This window comes from Nannobrachium achirus (assembly GCF_963921795.1).
Source record: "Nannobrachium achirus genome assembly, chromosome: 12".
In the NCBI taxonomy this organism is placed as follows: domain Eukaryota; kingdom Metazoa; phylum Chordata; class Actinopteri; order Myctophiformes; family Myctophidae; genus Nannobrachium; species Nannobrachium achirus.
Window position 1 is genome coordinate 52,194,928 of NC_137832.1, and position 13,230 is coordinate 52,208,157.

The following is a 13,230-nucleotide window of genomic DNA, read 5'->3' on the forward strand; positions in this document are numbered from 1 at the left end:
GAGCGAGCTAAAGCAAGCGAGTCCCGGGCCGAGCGTTGCAACGGTTGATTGAGACGGCTCTGTGCTTTTCGAGTTACGTACCCAGGGGGACAGCATAGTAAATAATATTTAGACAAGAGCGTTTGTCTACTGACCAATCACAGCGCGTCCTTGCACAAGCTCCTCCCAGCTCCGGTAGGAATAACACACTTGCTCCCTCTCTCCCTCCAGCGGCCCACATAGGCGTGGGCATCTCGGGCCAGGAGGGCATGCAGGCCGTGCTGTCCAGTGACTACTCCTTTGCACAGTTCCGCTTTCTGCAGCGCCTCCTGCTGGTGCACGGCCGCTGGTCCTACCTGCGCATGTGCAAGTTCCTGCGCTACTTCTTCTACAAGAACTTCACCTTCACCCTGGTCCACTTCTGGTACGCCTTCTTCTGCGGCTTCTCCGCTCAGGTGAGACGCGGGACGCTTGACCCCGGCCCACACTTTGTCATTTTGTGTCACCGTTGATTCATTCGATTGAAGTCCCTTTTTCAGCTTAAGACCTGAGGCCGATTCTACACAAATGTCTTCCAAATCCTAACGGTTTTCTGAAAAAATGTTTGGTTCTATATCAGTGGTGCTCAAACCTTTTAATGTCAAGGACCCCTAGAATTATATGTATTTGACCGCGGACCCCCAACACAAAATATTTTGTTCCGGGGACCCCGAGAAAGATTTAAGTTACAAATGTTTGCTTTAAAAAATATATATATAGCCTAATATATATTCATAGAATATAGCGTGGCACTCAGTGCCACGCTATGAGCTTGTTTATCTGCTATTTTTGAATAGCTGAAGTATAAAATAATGGTGAAAGCGTCATTCCCACGGGGCACGATAAAGATAAAGATAAAAATAAAAATATTGTTTTAAAAAGCCGTCAATGTGAACACCGACATAATTATTGTTAACGATAATTATCTTTATAGTTATCTAAAAAGTAGTGGAGTTACAGGTGACTTGGTGATGTGTTTCTCCCAACAACACTTTTCATAGATGTGACCGTCTCTCTCTTCCTCTCCTTACAGACGGTGTATGACGAGTGGTACATAACGCTCTATAACTTGGTGTACACGGCACTTCCTGTACTGGGCATGAGTCTGTTCGATCAGGTAAACCCTGTTGTGTGTGAACGAGACAAAACGTTTGGCCTTTTCAGTGTGGCTCTGCAAAATGCTAGCCGGTCTGTGTGTCTGTGTGCGTGTGTCTGTCCGGAACTAATCTCGCAAACCGCTGGACTGATGTGCATGCTGCACTTTTTTTGATGTTTAATGTTATGTTTAAATATCCTTTAAGTATAAAGTGCTTAAGTGGGTTAAATGGACACCCCTTTGCCGTGACCTTTCCTAGGACGTGAACGACGCGTGGAGCTTCCAGCACCCGGAGCTGTACGTCCCGGGGCAGCTCAACCTGTACTTCAACAAGGCCCTGTTCTTCAAGTGTGCCCTGCACAGCGTCTACAGCTCCCTGGTGCTGTTCTTCATCCCCTACGCCGCCATGCACGACACGCTGCGCCACGACGGCAAGGACATCGCCGACTACCAGTCCTTCGCCCTGCTCGTCCAGACCTGTCTCCTCATCACCGTCTGTGTCCAGGTACAGGGAGAATCATACGTATGTCCACTGCAATGGAGGTGCTCACATATTCCATCTGTTCATGGATATTAACCATTATGCTTAATGCAGTGGTTCTCTGGGGACCACCAGTGGTTCCTGAGGTTCCAGGTGGTCCCCAGCTGAATGATGGAGAGTTGGCAACCAAATGGACCCTTATAGATCATTAACTCTTTTCATTTCACGCTGTCTAGAGTTCAATTATGGTTAAACATCTGCATTACTTTATTTACTTTAAGTCTACACAATTTGAGCATGTAGATTTTTTTTTTTTTTTTTTTTTCAACGTTTGCCTGTTATCTCTCCTATGGCACCACATCAAAACAGCATGGAATTGTGTACAAAATCGTAAATGTTTTTGGTCTGAGAGGCAAAAACCAAACGTGGTCAAAATCCAATCAATGGTCAGAGGTAATGTTTTGCCGACATTAAATAATAGCAAAAGCAGTAGATCTACAAGCGCCGCATTTCGACCCGCAATTCGTGCCACGTTTTGAGCTTGCAGATCTGCTATTTTTGAGACTTTTGTGTGACACTATAGTATGATCAAGTGACGAGAAAAAAAAACACAATAAGTTTTGAGTTTTCTACCCGACAACAATGATATGTACGTTACAAGCAGAAACACCATGCCTCCAGCCGCGGCGCGGACGGCACGGTGGAAGAATAAAAAAATGACTAAAAGTCTAAGTCACGTCAACAGAACATTGTGAGTGGTGAATAAGACGGTGCTTATCTGTTTTCTTGTCCTGTCTCTCGCCTCATCCTGGGCGTGTTAGCTGGGTTTGGACATGGCCTACTGGACGGCGGTCAACACCTTCTTCGTGGTGGGCAGTCTGGCCATGTACTTCGCCGTCACCTTCACCATGTACAGCAACGGCATGTTCCTCATCTTCCCTTCCTCCTTCCCCTTCATAGGTGAGTGAGGAGCTTTTATTTACACTAATACTCGTATTAATAGTGAATGTGGTGTGTTAGCCACTGGCATCCCGATTTTGGGCCTGTCATTCTAGGTGAAAATGTTTGCAAATGAAGAAAGAAAAAGGGACAGCTGCTATACTCACTCTTTTCAAGCGACAAAGTATAACATTTGACTTCTTAAGTGCTTAAAGGCAGCTGGTGCATTTTTAATGTACTGCATTTTCATGGAATCCATTTCCAAGAATTGCTGTACGCCATTTATCCCATTTCTGTGTACGTGCGTGTGTGCCCACGTGCGCATGTGTTGATGTACCCAAATAACATTTTACTGAATTTCATGTTAAAGGTTTGAGTTAGATTAGATGTGGAATGAATGTACTGTAAGTCATTCCAGTTACAGGGAGAATCATGTAAATTCCCCAAAAGTAAAGTAATGTGGGTGTGCATACATATGTGCGTACGTGCTTGTGTGTGTGTGTGTGTGTGTGTGTGTGTGCGCTCCCAGGCACAGTCAGGAACTCTCTGAACCAGCCCAACATACCAACATACCTATAAATGTGTGCATACATATGTGCGTACGTGCTTGTGTGTGTGTGTGTGTGTGTGTGTGTGCGTGTGTGTGTGTGTGTGTGTGTGTGTGTGTGTGTGTGTGTGTGCTCCCAGGCACAGCCAGGAACTCTCTGAACCAGCCCAACATGTGGCTGACCATCCTCCTGACGTCCATACTGTGTGTACTTCCTGTGGTCACCTACCGTTTCCTGTTGATCCAGCTCTGTCCCACCATCAACGACAAGGTGGGTGGGACCACTGTGGCCAATCACAGCGTGGATAGGACCACTGTGGCCAATCACAGCATGGATAGGACCACTGTGGCCAATCACAGAGTGGATAGGACCACTGTGGCCAATCACAGCGTGGATACTGTATTTATTTATTCATTTACATCTCAAACTGAAAGCAAACACAATCTCAGTCCAACGTCCCGTATCCGACCCATCCGACCCATTTGGTATTCAGGATAGACTCTATCCTGATCTGACCGGGTTCTCTATCGGATAGACAGACGAAATTGGAACTGGAGCACTAAGCTGATAAATGGGTACTCTCTCCTGATTGGCTGACATTTGGCACCTTCCTGAAAATTTATTTTGTATTTATTAAAGAGCTGGAGAGACAGGGAGGCCCTGTTACTGAACTGCTTTAACCTTTTTAACAAAAAACCTATTATTTGAACCAAAAAATATCCTACCTTTAACAACGGTTCTTTTCCTGCGGAAGAGGGAGCTCTACAAAATTGTACTTTGACTTTATCTCACATTAACTCTCTGCATTCCCAGGTGATGTTCAAAGTCAGACAGGCCAAAGCCACGCCGCCCCCGCCTCCCCGGCGCGCCCGCCTGCGCCGCACCAGCTCCCGGCGCTCCGGCTACGCCTTCTCGCATACGGGCGGCTACGGCAACCTGGTGACGTCGGCCCGCTACCTGCACCGCCCCAGCGTCGCCGCCGCGGGGGCGTCCAGGACGTCCGCGGGACGCATCACCACCATGGGCTTCAGCCCCATGGGGCGCTCGGCCGGCTACAGCCCCACGGGACGCCCCCAGAACGCCAAGGTGCCGGACGTGGAGGTGACCTCGCTGCAGATGTACCGGACTACGGCAGACCTCTGAGGACGTTTCTTTTATTTAAAGGGCCTATTCTACATGGTCTTACAATGATATGTGCTAAAGATAAAGAACGCGACGCGGAGAGAGCTTGTAGACCCTGCGCTCTTTAGCTACTGAGAAGGACGACCTCTTTCAGCGCGAGTTCAGGAGAGTTTGGAAAAAAGGTCAGTTCTCCTGATGGCTGCCTTCAGGTATGACGTGGAAAGGGCAGCATTTGCATTTCTTTCAGCCTAGTGAAAACTGCATTCACGGTCTGAAGAAGGCAGTTTTTTTTACAGACAGGTAAAAGGGCAGGGCCTCAAGCCCCCTTTTGATGTCTATGTGTTGCAAGTGCCTGGACGCTTGTGAGAAAGACTGGCCAGTCACATCATAAACAGTCAGATTTGTGACTTATTAGGCCTACCGGTATGCCTCTGCAATGAGTCACAGCCTTTTTCATATCATTTATATGTTTGTCCAGTTTTTTTCATCAACTCTCCAAGGCGTTTCCCCTTTTCGCTGCAAGATTTTGTGCGGTTTGAGCCTCATTAATTGGCTATAGCATTACCTGAACTTGTGGGATCGTGGCATTTAAGGCTTTGTGAATGGTCGCTCTCTGAAAAAGGCGCAATAGTCATATCATATAAGGAGGGATTCCAGGAGGGGATTTGGGAATTCATTTTGAATCTGATTTGAGCCTGTGTTCAGTTATTTTTCATTTTTTTTATTTTATCATAAACCTAATCCTGAGTATCATCATCTTTACAGACTCCAGGTTTATGTGGCATTCCTTATCCAGGGAGTCCCAGGAATGAGGTTAAGCTTGATTCTCGGCCTGTAAACGTAGCCACTGATTGGCCCAAGTGGGTCTGGAGGTGTGGCTTATATCAGCAAAATGCCTGTAAGTTCCAGACACGCAATGTTGGAACTTACAGGAGTTACTCAACGCCATGAAGAACTAATTAAACAGGAAGAACTAATTAAACAGGAAGAACGAATTAAATAGCTCATTGACTGCGATTTTGTCCCCCCTTCTTTTGAGACAAACTGCCGGCATTTTGTTTACCTTTAACGTGGGCAAGTGCGTGCACATCGTGCACAACGGTTCAGGATCGCGTTCGCTCTACGATCCAGCCGTGTTAAGCAACAAAAAACAACAGCCCTCCATTATCCATAGCGGCAGTGTATGCATGCCTTGTGTATGTTGCGTAACGAGGAAATGAATGCGTTCGGAGACAGGATACAGGGGGTTGTTGTTGTCCCGCCCCCTGTTTCCGGTCTGGGGACATCCGTATCCGGTTTCCGTGGATAGTGCGGATCGGCGATCATACTTTAATTGTTTTATAGCGATTACAGCATATTGGCAGCTTGTCATACTCGTCATAGGCACAACGGACAAACGTATATAACTTGTCATACTTAGGCAGTAAATTAGTTAAAACAGGAAGAACTAATTAACTTTTTGCACGACTAGGCGTGGCAGGCACGTTATCTCATAAAAAGACCTGTAATTTATCTCAACATCATGCTTCTTTGTAATAAGATTGGTTATGGGGCAAGGCATAAATCATTTACTTGAACCCCTTCATTATACTGTACTTTGTTGTCCGGGGTTGCCCAGAGGTCTTTGCTAGGTCCCCTCCTTTTCTCCCCTCTACACCAAATGCCTTTGCTGAAAATCGAAAATGGCAAATCTACAAGCTCACGACGTGTCACAAGTTCACAACGCAACACGTTGTGAACTGGTAGATGGCCTATGTTGGCCAAATGTACACCTACTACGGCTAACGTTTGGTTGAAAATGTACTGTCCATTGACGGTGGTGCTTCTCACAAAAACCTCACATACCTTCCGAACAGCTTTATGTAAAACCTTGAGATGGCATATATTGGTCTAATCGAGGATACTGCGAGTGCTGCTGGAGGGTTCATCACTGACCACTGAACAAAATAGTGCTAACATCAGGAAATGGCACTAAACTATTAAAACTGTATTCCTTGACTCTTCATTGCTATAACATTAATGACCACTCAAGCGCAGTCTATTGTGAATGTATAACATTCAAACCAAAGAAGTGTCATGGTTTACTTCTGTGGTTCCCAACTGGTCCTTGAAGGTATTACAGGTGGTCCCCAGCTAATTGATGGCGAGTTGGAAACCAAATGGACCCTTACACTCTTGAGAGCGTAAAATTAAACCAAACACGCTCTCAAGAGTTCATCTATTTTTTGTCTACATTACTTAATTTACAAATAAGTCTACACAATTGGAGAACGTGGAAGAATTGTTATTTTGATCAACGTGTGCCTGTTATCTCTCCGATGGTACCACATCAATAAAGCATGGATTACAATAATATTCAAAGTTTTGGGTTTGAGAGGCTAAATCTCATCAAATGGTGGTCCGTGGCTCAAATGCCGAATACATAATGGACCCTTTGATATGAAACAGGTTGAAAACCACAGATTTACTATGAATAAAAAACTAAACAAAACAAAGCAGTACAACAAGTTGTGCCATTGACAGAAGGCATTGTTCTATACATTTGCATTAGAGCTGCAATGCGTAACTTTTAAAGGAGTAGTTCACCCCCAAAATGACTTTTTTTCTATTGATTACTCATGCCATGGAGAGTAGAGTTCAATAATATGTTTTGGTTTTTGTCACATTCCTAAGACAAAAATTTGATTCGAGTAAATGTACCCCCATTGATTCCGGATGGGGGTAAATTTATTGTTTACACATTTTTGTATTAGGAATGCGACAAAAAACTAAAAATATTATTGAACACTCCATGGCGTGACTAATCAATAGAAAAAAAGTCATTTTGGGGGTGAACTACTCCTTTAAGGATTTGATCCTAGGTCTCCCGCATGAAAGAAACTTCCTATTGACCCTTGACGCTTATGACCCTCAGGCAGCGCTACTCGTCAACCAGAAGGTGTCCTACCTGACACCAGGGTCTAAATAGGGAATTTAAGAAAGGACGGCTAAGGCAGTCCACTCCGGTAACCGGAAATGGATCAGTGCTCCATAAATAAACCTGTTTGCCGTCGCAGCCAATCCTACTCCGGCAGAAACTACCTTTCCATGTGGTGTCTACAACGTCTGCTGCATAGACACGTCACCATGGGAACCAAAGAGTTCAGTAAAAGGGGTGTGAACCCGTCGCCGACGGCTGTTTGCTTAACGATTTTGACTGCTATGGCGATTGCGTCATAGCAGCTGTACTTCCGTTTAGCGGAGCCGTGTTGAAAACCGTCCTGGCTTAAATTCCCTACTCGATGGAGGAGAGACCACCTCCAACCACTGCAAATGTTATATTGTATTACACACTATACCTTATAAAATTGATTGTTGAAATTGCTTAAATAAGCCCCGGATTGTAGCTTTAAGTGGGAATGTTACTGTGGTTCTGTGGGTACAGTGGTGCTTTCCAAATAGAATACCTTTCAACCTTTGGGGACGACTTTTATTTTAAACTTTTTATGGTCATTACTTAAAACAGCAACCTACAGCATTGTCCTTACAGATAACCTATTTGTATAATTTTGTACCTTGTAAGAAGATGTATTTTATCTTAATAAAACTATTTAAAAATGACCATTTTGATCGGTTATGTTTATTGTCACTAGTTGTTTGTCAGCAACTATTTAATTTTGTCCTCCCCACTATATCACCAGCAGATGTCAGTGTTGGAGAGATGAAAAAAGAGTTGGTGGGAATAGAAGTTGTAAGACATAATGAGAATGCAATGGAATGAATGACACATGGAGAACTGAGAAACAAGACATTGAAATTCCATTAATTATTGTGGGCTCGCTGAAAGCGGGCACACATTTTGGAGAACATATTATGTTCTCCAAAATCTTTATCTATCAAGTTTATTCTCCTCAAAACTTTGGCACGATGTGATGTATGAAGACAGCATGAAGACAGGCCGTTACCATGGAGGCGAAACCATATCCATAGAAAGATAGACGCTCCCTCCGGCTCATCATTTCTCGGCTTGAAACGAGCCCACACTGTTTCATAGGAACAGAGTATTTCAAGTTAATTCTGTATATTGTACTGATTAGTATTCGGTCCAAGATTTTTTTGCCAGCAAAGTGAACCTGCTTTTTGTAAACTTTTACGACCGATGTTGTACGGTTTGAAAGGCTGGACATCTTGGACAATGTAATGTCCAATCAGACATGATTGGTCATGCTTCACTTGACATCACAAAATGGTTGATATGTCCACAAGTTTCCCAACAATCTTACTGGGGAAAAATGTGTGCTTCACTTCCTCTACACAGTTGATTCAAATCACTGAAGAAGCACCATGTAATCACCATGCAGAGATTCAGGTGTGACAGTAGCGCAGCAACCACAATGAAACAAGGGGAACAGGAAGTGATGCCCACTTTCACTCAAGGGCTCATAGTCCAGGCGTTTCGGGCAGTATTTTGATGGAATCGTGCACTTTATGAAAGAAGCATGAAATTTGGCACACAGTTAGAACATGCCATATGGAACATTTTTGGCTATAGGGGCATCGCAGATTTGTCTTGGGAAACTTGTGGGAGCCAATCAAAGTTGGGCTCTCATAGACTTTACTATACAGTACAATAATACAAAAAATAAATATGCTTTAAGTAGCATGTGAGGGGTCAAACTAGGTGTTTTTCGGGATCCTGTATCCAATGCAAGCATTCGTTTTGCACGAAAAACATTCCTTGGGCTAAAAACGGTCCCCATAAAACTATGCTTTAGTGATGGTTTAGTGATGAGTCATCACTTTTCACAGTTTTGTCACGGACGTTTTTTCAGAAAGAATGTTTTTCGTGCAAAACAAATGCTTGCATTGGATTCAGAATCCCGAAAAACACCTAGTTTGACCCCTCACGTGCTACTTAAAGCATATTTATTTTTTGTATTATTGTACTGTATAGTAAAGTCTATGAGAGCCCAACTTTGATTGGCTCCCACAAGTTTCGAAAGACAAATCTGCGATGCCCCTATAGCCAAAAATGTTCCATATGGCATGTTCTAACTGTGTGCCAAATTTCATGCTTCTTTCATAAAGTGCACGATTTTCGCCTGAAATGCTCGGACTATCATGGGACACAGGAAACTTGTGCATAGGCAACACACGATTGTTCAAGGTCAGAGAGATTTTGAGCGGTCTTAACCACTCCTACGTTTGGCTTTGTGTCTATGTATGTATGAGTGTCCGTATGAGCACAAGACTGACGCCATAGAAAGTACGCAGCACGCGCGCACAGACCGACATCACCTGGAAAGTGTTTTTAGCACAATATATTTAGAGCACTGTAGTGACAAATTAATAGCTGTGCATTGTGTAAATGCAGGCTTTTATCAGTACAAGTTTTAAGATTGTCTTCATGCCTTTATAGTGTGTGCCAGCGGCTACGTCATTGTAGTCCTTAGCGGCCATTTCTTGGGTCAAAACACAGGTGTTTCAATAGAGGCCTATCTGGGCCCGCCCCTTTCCCCCCTCCCCCTGAGCGGCAGCCATGATGGAGTCACTGCTGCAGCAGTGTGTGTCTATGTCTATGTCTATGGAGATGGGACTTTTAATGAAATTAGTCATTACCAGTCCCATCTCCATGATATTTAGATCTAATTCCTTCGCCAGTTCCATCCGCATGATTTGTAGATCTAATTATATGAGTCCCATCCCCATGATTTGTAGGTCTAATACCATCGCCAGTCCCATCATTATGATTCGTAGATCTAATTCTATCTGTTCCATCTCAATTATGTTTAGGTCTAATTCCATCGCCAGTTCCATCCAAATGATTTGTAAATCTAATTCTATGAGTCCCATCTCCATGATTTGTAGGTCTAATTCCATCGCCAGTCCCATCCTTATGATTTGTAGATCTAATTCTATCTGTTCCATCTCAATTATGTTTAGGTCTAATTCCATCGCCAGTTCTATCCGCATGATGTGTTGATCTAATTTTATCAGATCCATCCCAATGATTTTTATGTCTAATTTCACCACCAGTTCTATCCTTATGATTTGTAGATCTAATTCCTCAGTCCCATCTCAATTATGTGTAGGTATAATTCCATCGCCAGTTCCATCCACATGATTTGTTGATCTAATTCTATATAGTTCCATCCTCATGATTTGTAGATCTAATTCTATGAGTCCCATCCCCATGATTTGTAGGTCTAATACCATCGCCAGTCTCATCCTTAAGATTTGTAGATCTAATTCTATCAGTCCCATCTCAATTATGTTTAGGTCTAATTCCATCGCCAGTTCTATCCGCATGATTTGTAGATCTAATTCTATATAGTTCCATCGTCATGATTTGTAGATCTAATTCCATCACCAGTCCCATCCCCATGATGTGTAGGTCCAATTCTATCGCCAGTTTCATCCGCATGATTTGTAGATCTAATTCTATCAGTCACATCTCAATTATGTTTAGATCTAATTCCATCGCCAGTTCCATCCCCATGATTTGTAGGTCTAATTCGATACAGTCCCATCCACATAATTCATCTGCTTACAATAAATGTGACAAATCTCTGTGAGTATGTATGTATGTAATCCACTTATCTCAAGAAACGTTCGTCCCACCGGCTTCAGATTCGGCACATGAATTAGATCTACAAATCATGTGGATGGAACTAGCAATAGAATTAGACATACAAATGATAGGGATGGGACTGGTGACGGAATTAGATCTACAAATCATAAGGATGGGACTGGCGATGGAATTAGACCAACAAATCATGGGGATGGGATTCATAGAATTAGATCTACAAATCATGCAGATGGAACTGGTGATGGAATTAGACCTACAGATGATGGGGATGGGACTGATAGAATTAGATCTACAAATCATAAGGATGGGACTGGCGATGGATTTAGATCTACAAATCATGAGGATGGAACTGTATAGAATTAGATCTACAAATCATGTGGATGGAACTGGCGATGGAATTAGACCTACACATAATTGAGATGGGACTGATGGAATTAGATCTACAAATCATAAGGATAGAACTGGTGGTGAAATTAGATCTAAAAATCATTGGGATGGATCTGATAAAATTAGATCAACAAATCATGCGGATAGAACTGGCGATGGAATTAGACCTAAACATAATTGAGATGGAACAGATAGAATTAGATCTACAAATCATAAGGATGTGACTGGCGATGGAATTAGACCTACAAATCATGGGGATGGGACTCATAGAATTAGATCTACAAATCATGCGGATGGAACTGGCGAAGGAATTAGATCTAAATATCATGGAGATGGGACTGGTAATGACTAATTTCATTAAAAGTCCCATCTCCATAGACATAGACATAGACACACACTGCTGCAGCAGTGACTCCATCATGGCTGCCGCTCAGGGGGAGGGGGGAAAGGGGCGGGCCCAGAAAGGCCTCTATTGTTTGATTGCATAGAACTAATGCCATAGTCTAATCAGAACACCTGTGTAAGGCTGTGTTTACCCAAGAAATGGCCGCTCTTAGAACTACATTTGGCACACCCTATTAGGTCTGACTTTATCCACCCTCCATGTGTCCGGCAAGGATTTCAGCCACTCCTGGAAGTTCTCGCGTTTCCGCAAGGCGGGTCTTAACTCAAACCTGGTGGGTTTAAGAAACACGCGTCACGGACAGAACAGCCCATACAAGGAGATATGCATGTGTGCTGTGTTTGATATTATATTATGCTGTGATTTTGATGATGTACTTGATTTTTACGAAACTCTGCTGCAGTATGGTAGAGGATCATGCACATCTATGGAGATATAAAATTCACTATCATTGGCCAAAAGGTGGTGCTATAGCACTATGCACACTTTAAACCGGTACAACTGACCTCTGACCCTTAGATCTTCCACAATTTTTAATGATATATATAAAAAAACATCTACACATGACATATTGACAAAAAATTTAATGTTTTTAAGTGAAAAGCACGGGTCATCGATATGTCTGTACATGGACGAATGTGTCCGCGTGGCAAAGACTTTGCATTTTGAATGATGGCTATTAGCGCACCCCTTTAAGTAAGATTATCAATACAGCAATAAAAGTCCGGAATTCAAAATGTACTTGAATTAAAAGCTATAATGACTTGTGTGTGTGTGTGTGTGTGTGTGTGTGTGTGTGTGTGTGTGTGTGTGTGTGTGTGTGTGTGTGTGTGTGTGTGTGTGTGTGTGTGTGCGTGCGTGTGCGTGCGTGCGTGCATGTGTGTGTGGGTGTCTGCGCACACACAGCCCGGCCGCTGTTGTCAATCAAACAGCCGGGCACACGCAGGGATGTCATTTGTCAATGCAGTTTAACGACGGAACGCCCACCAAAAACAAAAACAAACCGCGAAACACAGTGAGCCTTTTAGCGACGCGAATATTGTAGTACAGCAAGCAATGGCTGGGAAACTATAGTTTTTCAGTTTTACACGGAGGTGAATATGACAATGTGAAACGACACAGACAATTCGAGAGTCACAAACGTGTTGCTCAAAAGGAGGCTTCACAAAATGGATTGAAGAATTGATTGAAGAATTTATTAGAAGTTTGCAATAGAAAAAAAAGTACAGTTTCATGACAGTACAAATCACTGGTACAAGGTCAACTAAAAGGAGATCCTAGAAAGCCGAGGCTTATTTCCACAGGAACCACACTTTAAGTATCTCATATAACATTGAAAGACAGACGGATAGAACATAGTACTTTATCTAGGATAATATCAGTTTCAAAAGCATAACATCAAATACAAAAGGCAGAATACAAAGAAAAAGGGGGGGGGGGAGCATGGGGGCTTAGTCTATTTACAAGTCACGGGTAGCTGCTGTCTGAAGGTGACTTTTCATACCAATTTTGAAGGAGGCTAGGGATTTGCTCTCCTTTAGGGCTTGTGGAAGGGCGTTCCACATGTTGATGGTATAGCAGGAGAACGAGTTAGCGCCTTGTTTAGTGTTAAATCTACGCTGATGATGATTAGTGGAGCTGCCTCTGGTGTTATGATCGTGAACATCC

General features: G+C 43.3%; 1 protein-coding gene across 1 annotated transcript in view; it reads left to right on the forward strand.

Moving 5' to 3' along the window:
• The window catches only part of atp8b5a (ATPase phospholipid transporting 8B5a), a 63,243-nt gene extending 58,805 nt beyond the window's left edge, over positions 1 to 4,438 (forward strand). The window contains exons 23-28 of the mRNA XM_080738740.1: positions 211 to 434; positions 1,052 to 1,135; positions 1,374 to 1,619; positions 2,417 to 2,555; positions 3,222 to 3,352; positions 3,896 to 4,438. Of these exons, the coding sequence (XP_080594866.1) occupies positions 211 to 434; positions 1,052 to 1,135; positions 1,374 to 1,619; positions 2,417 to 2,555; positions 3,222 to 3,352; positions 3,896 to 4,225 (1,154 nt within the window). The 3' untranslated portion in view covers positions 4,226 to 4,438. The remainder of the gene's footprint in view (positions 1 to 210; positions 435 to 1,051; positions 1,136 to 1,373; positions 1,620 to 2,416; positions 2,556 to 3,221; positions 3,353 to 3,895) is intronic.
• The last annotated feature ends 8,792 nt before the right edge of the window (positions 4,439 to 13,230 follow it).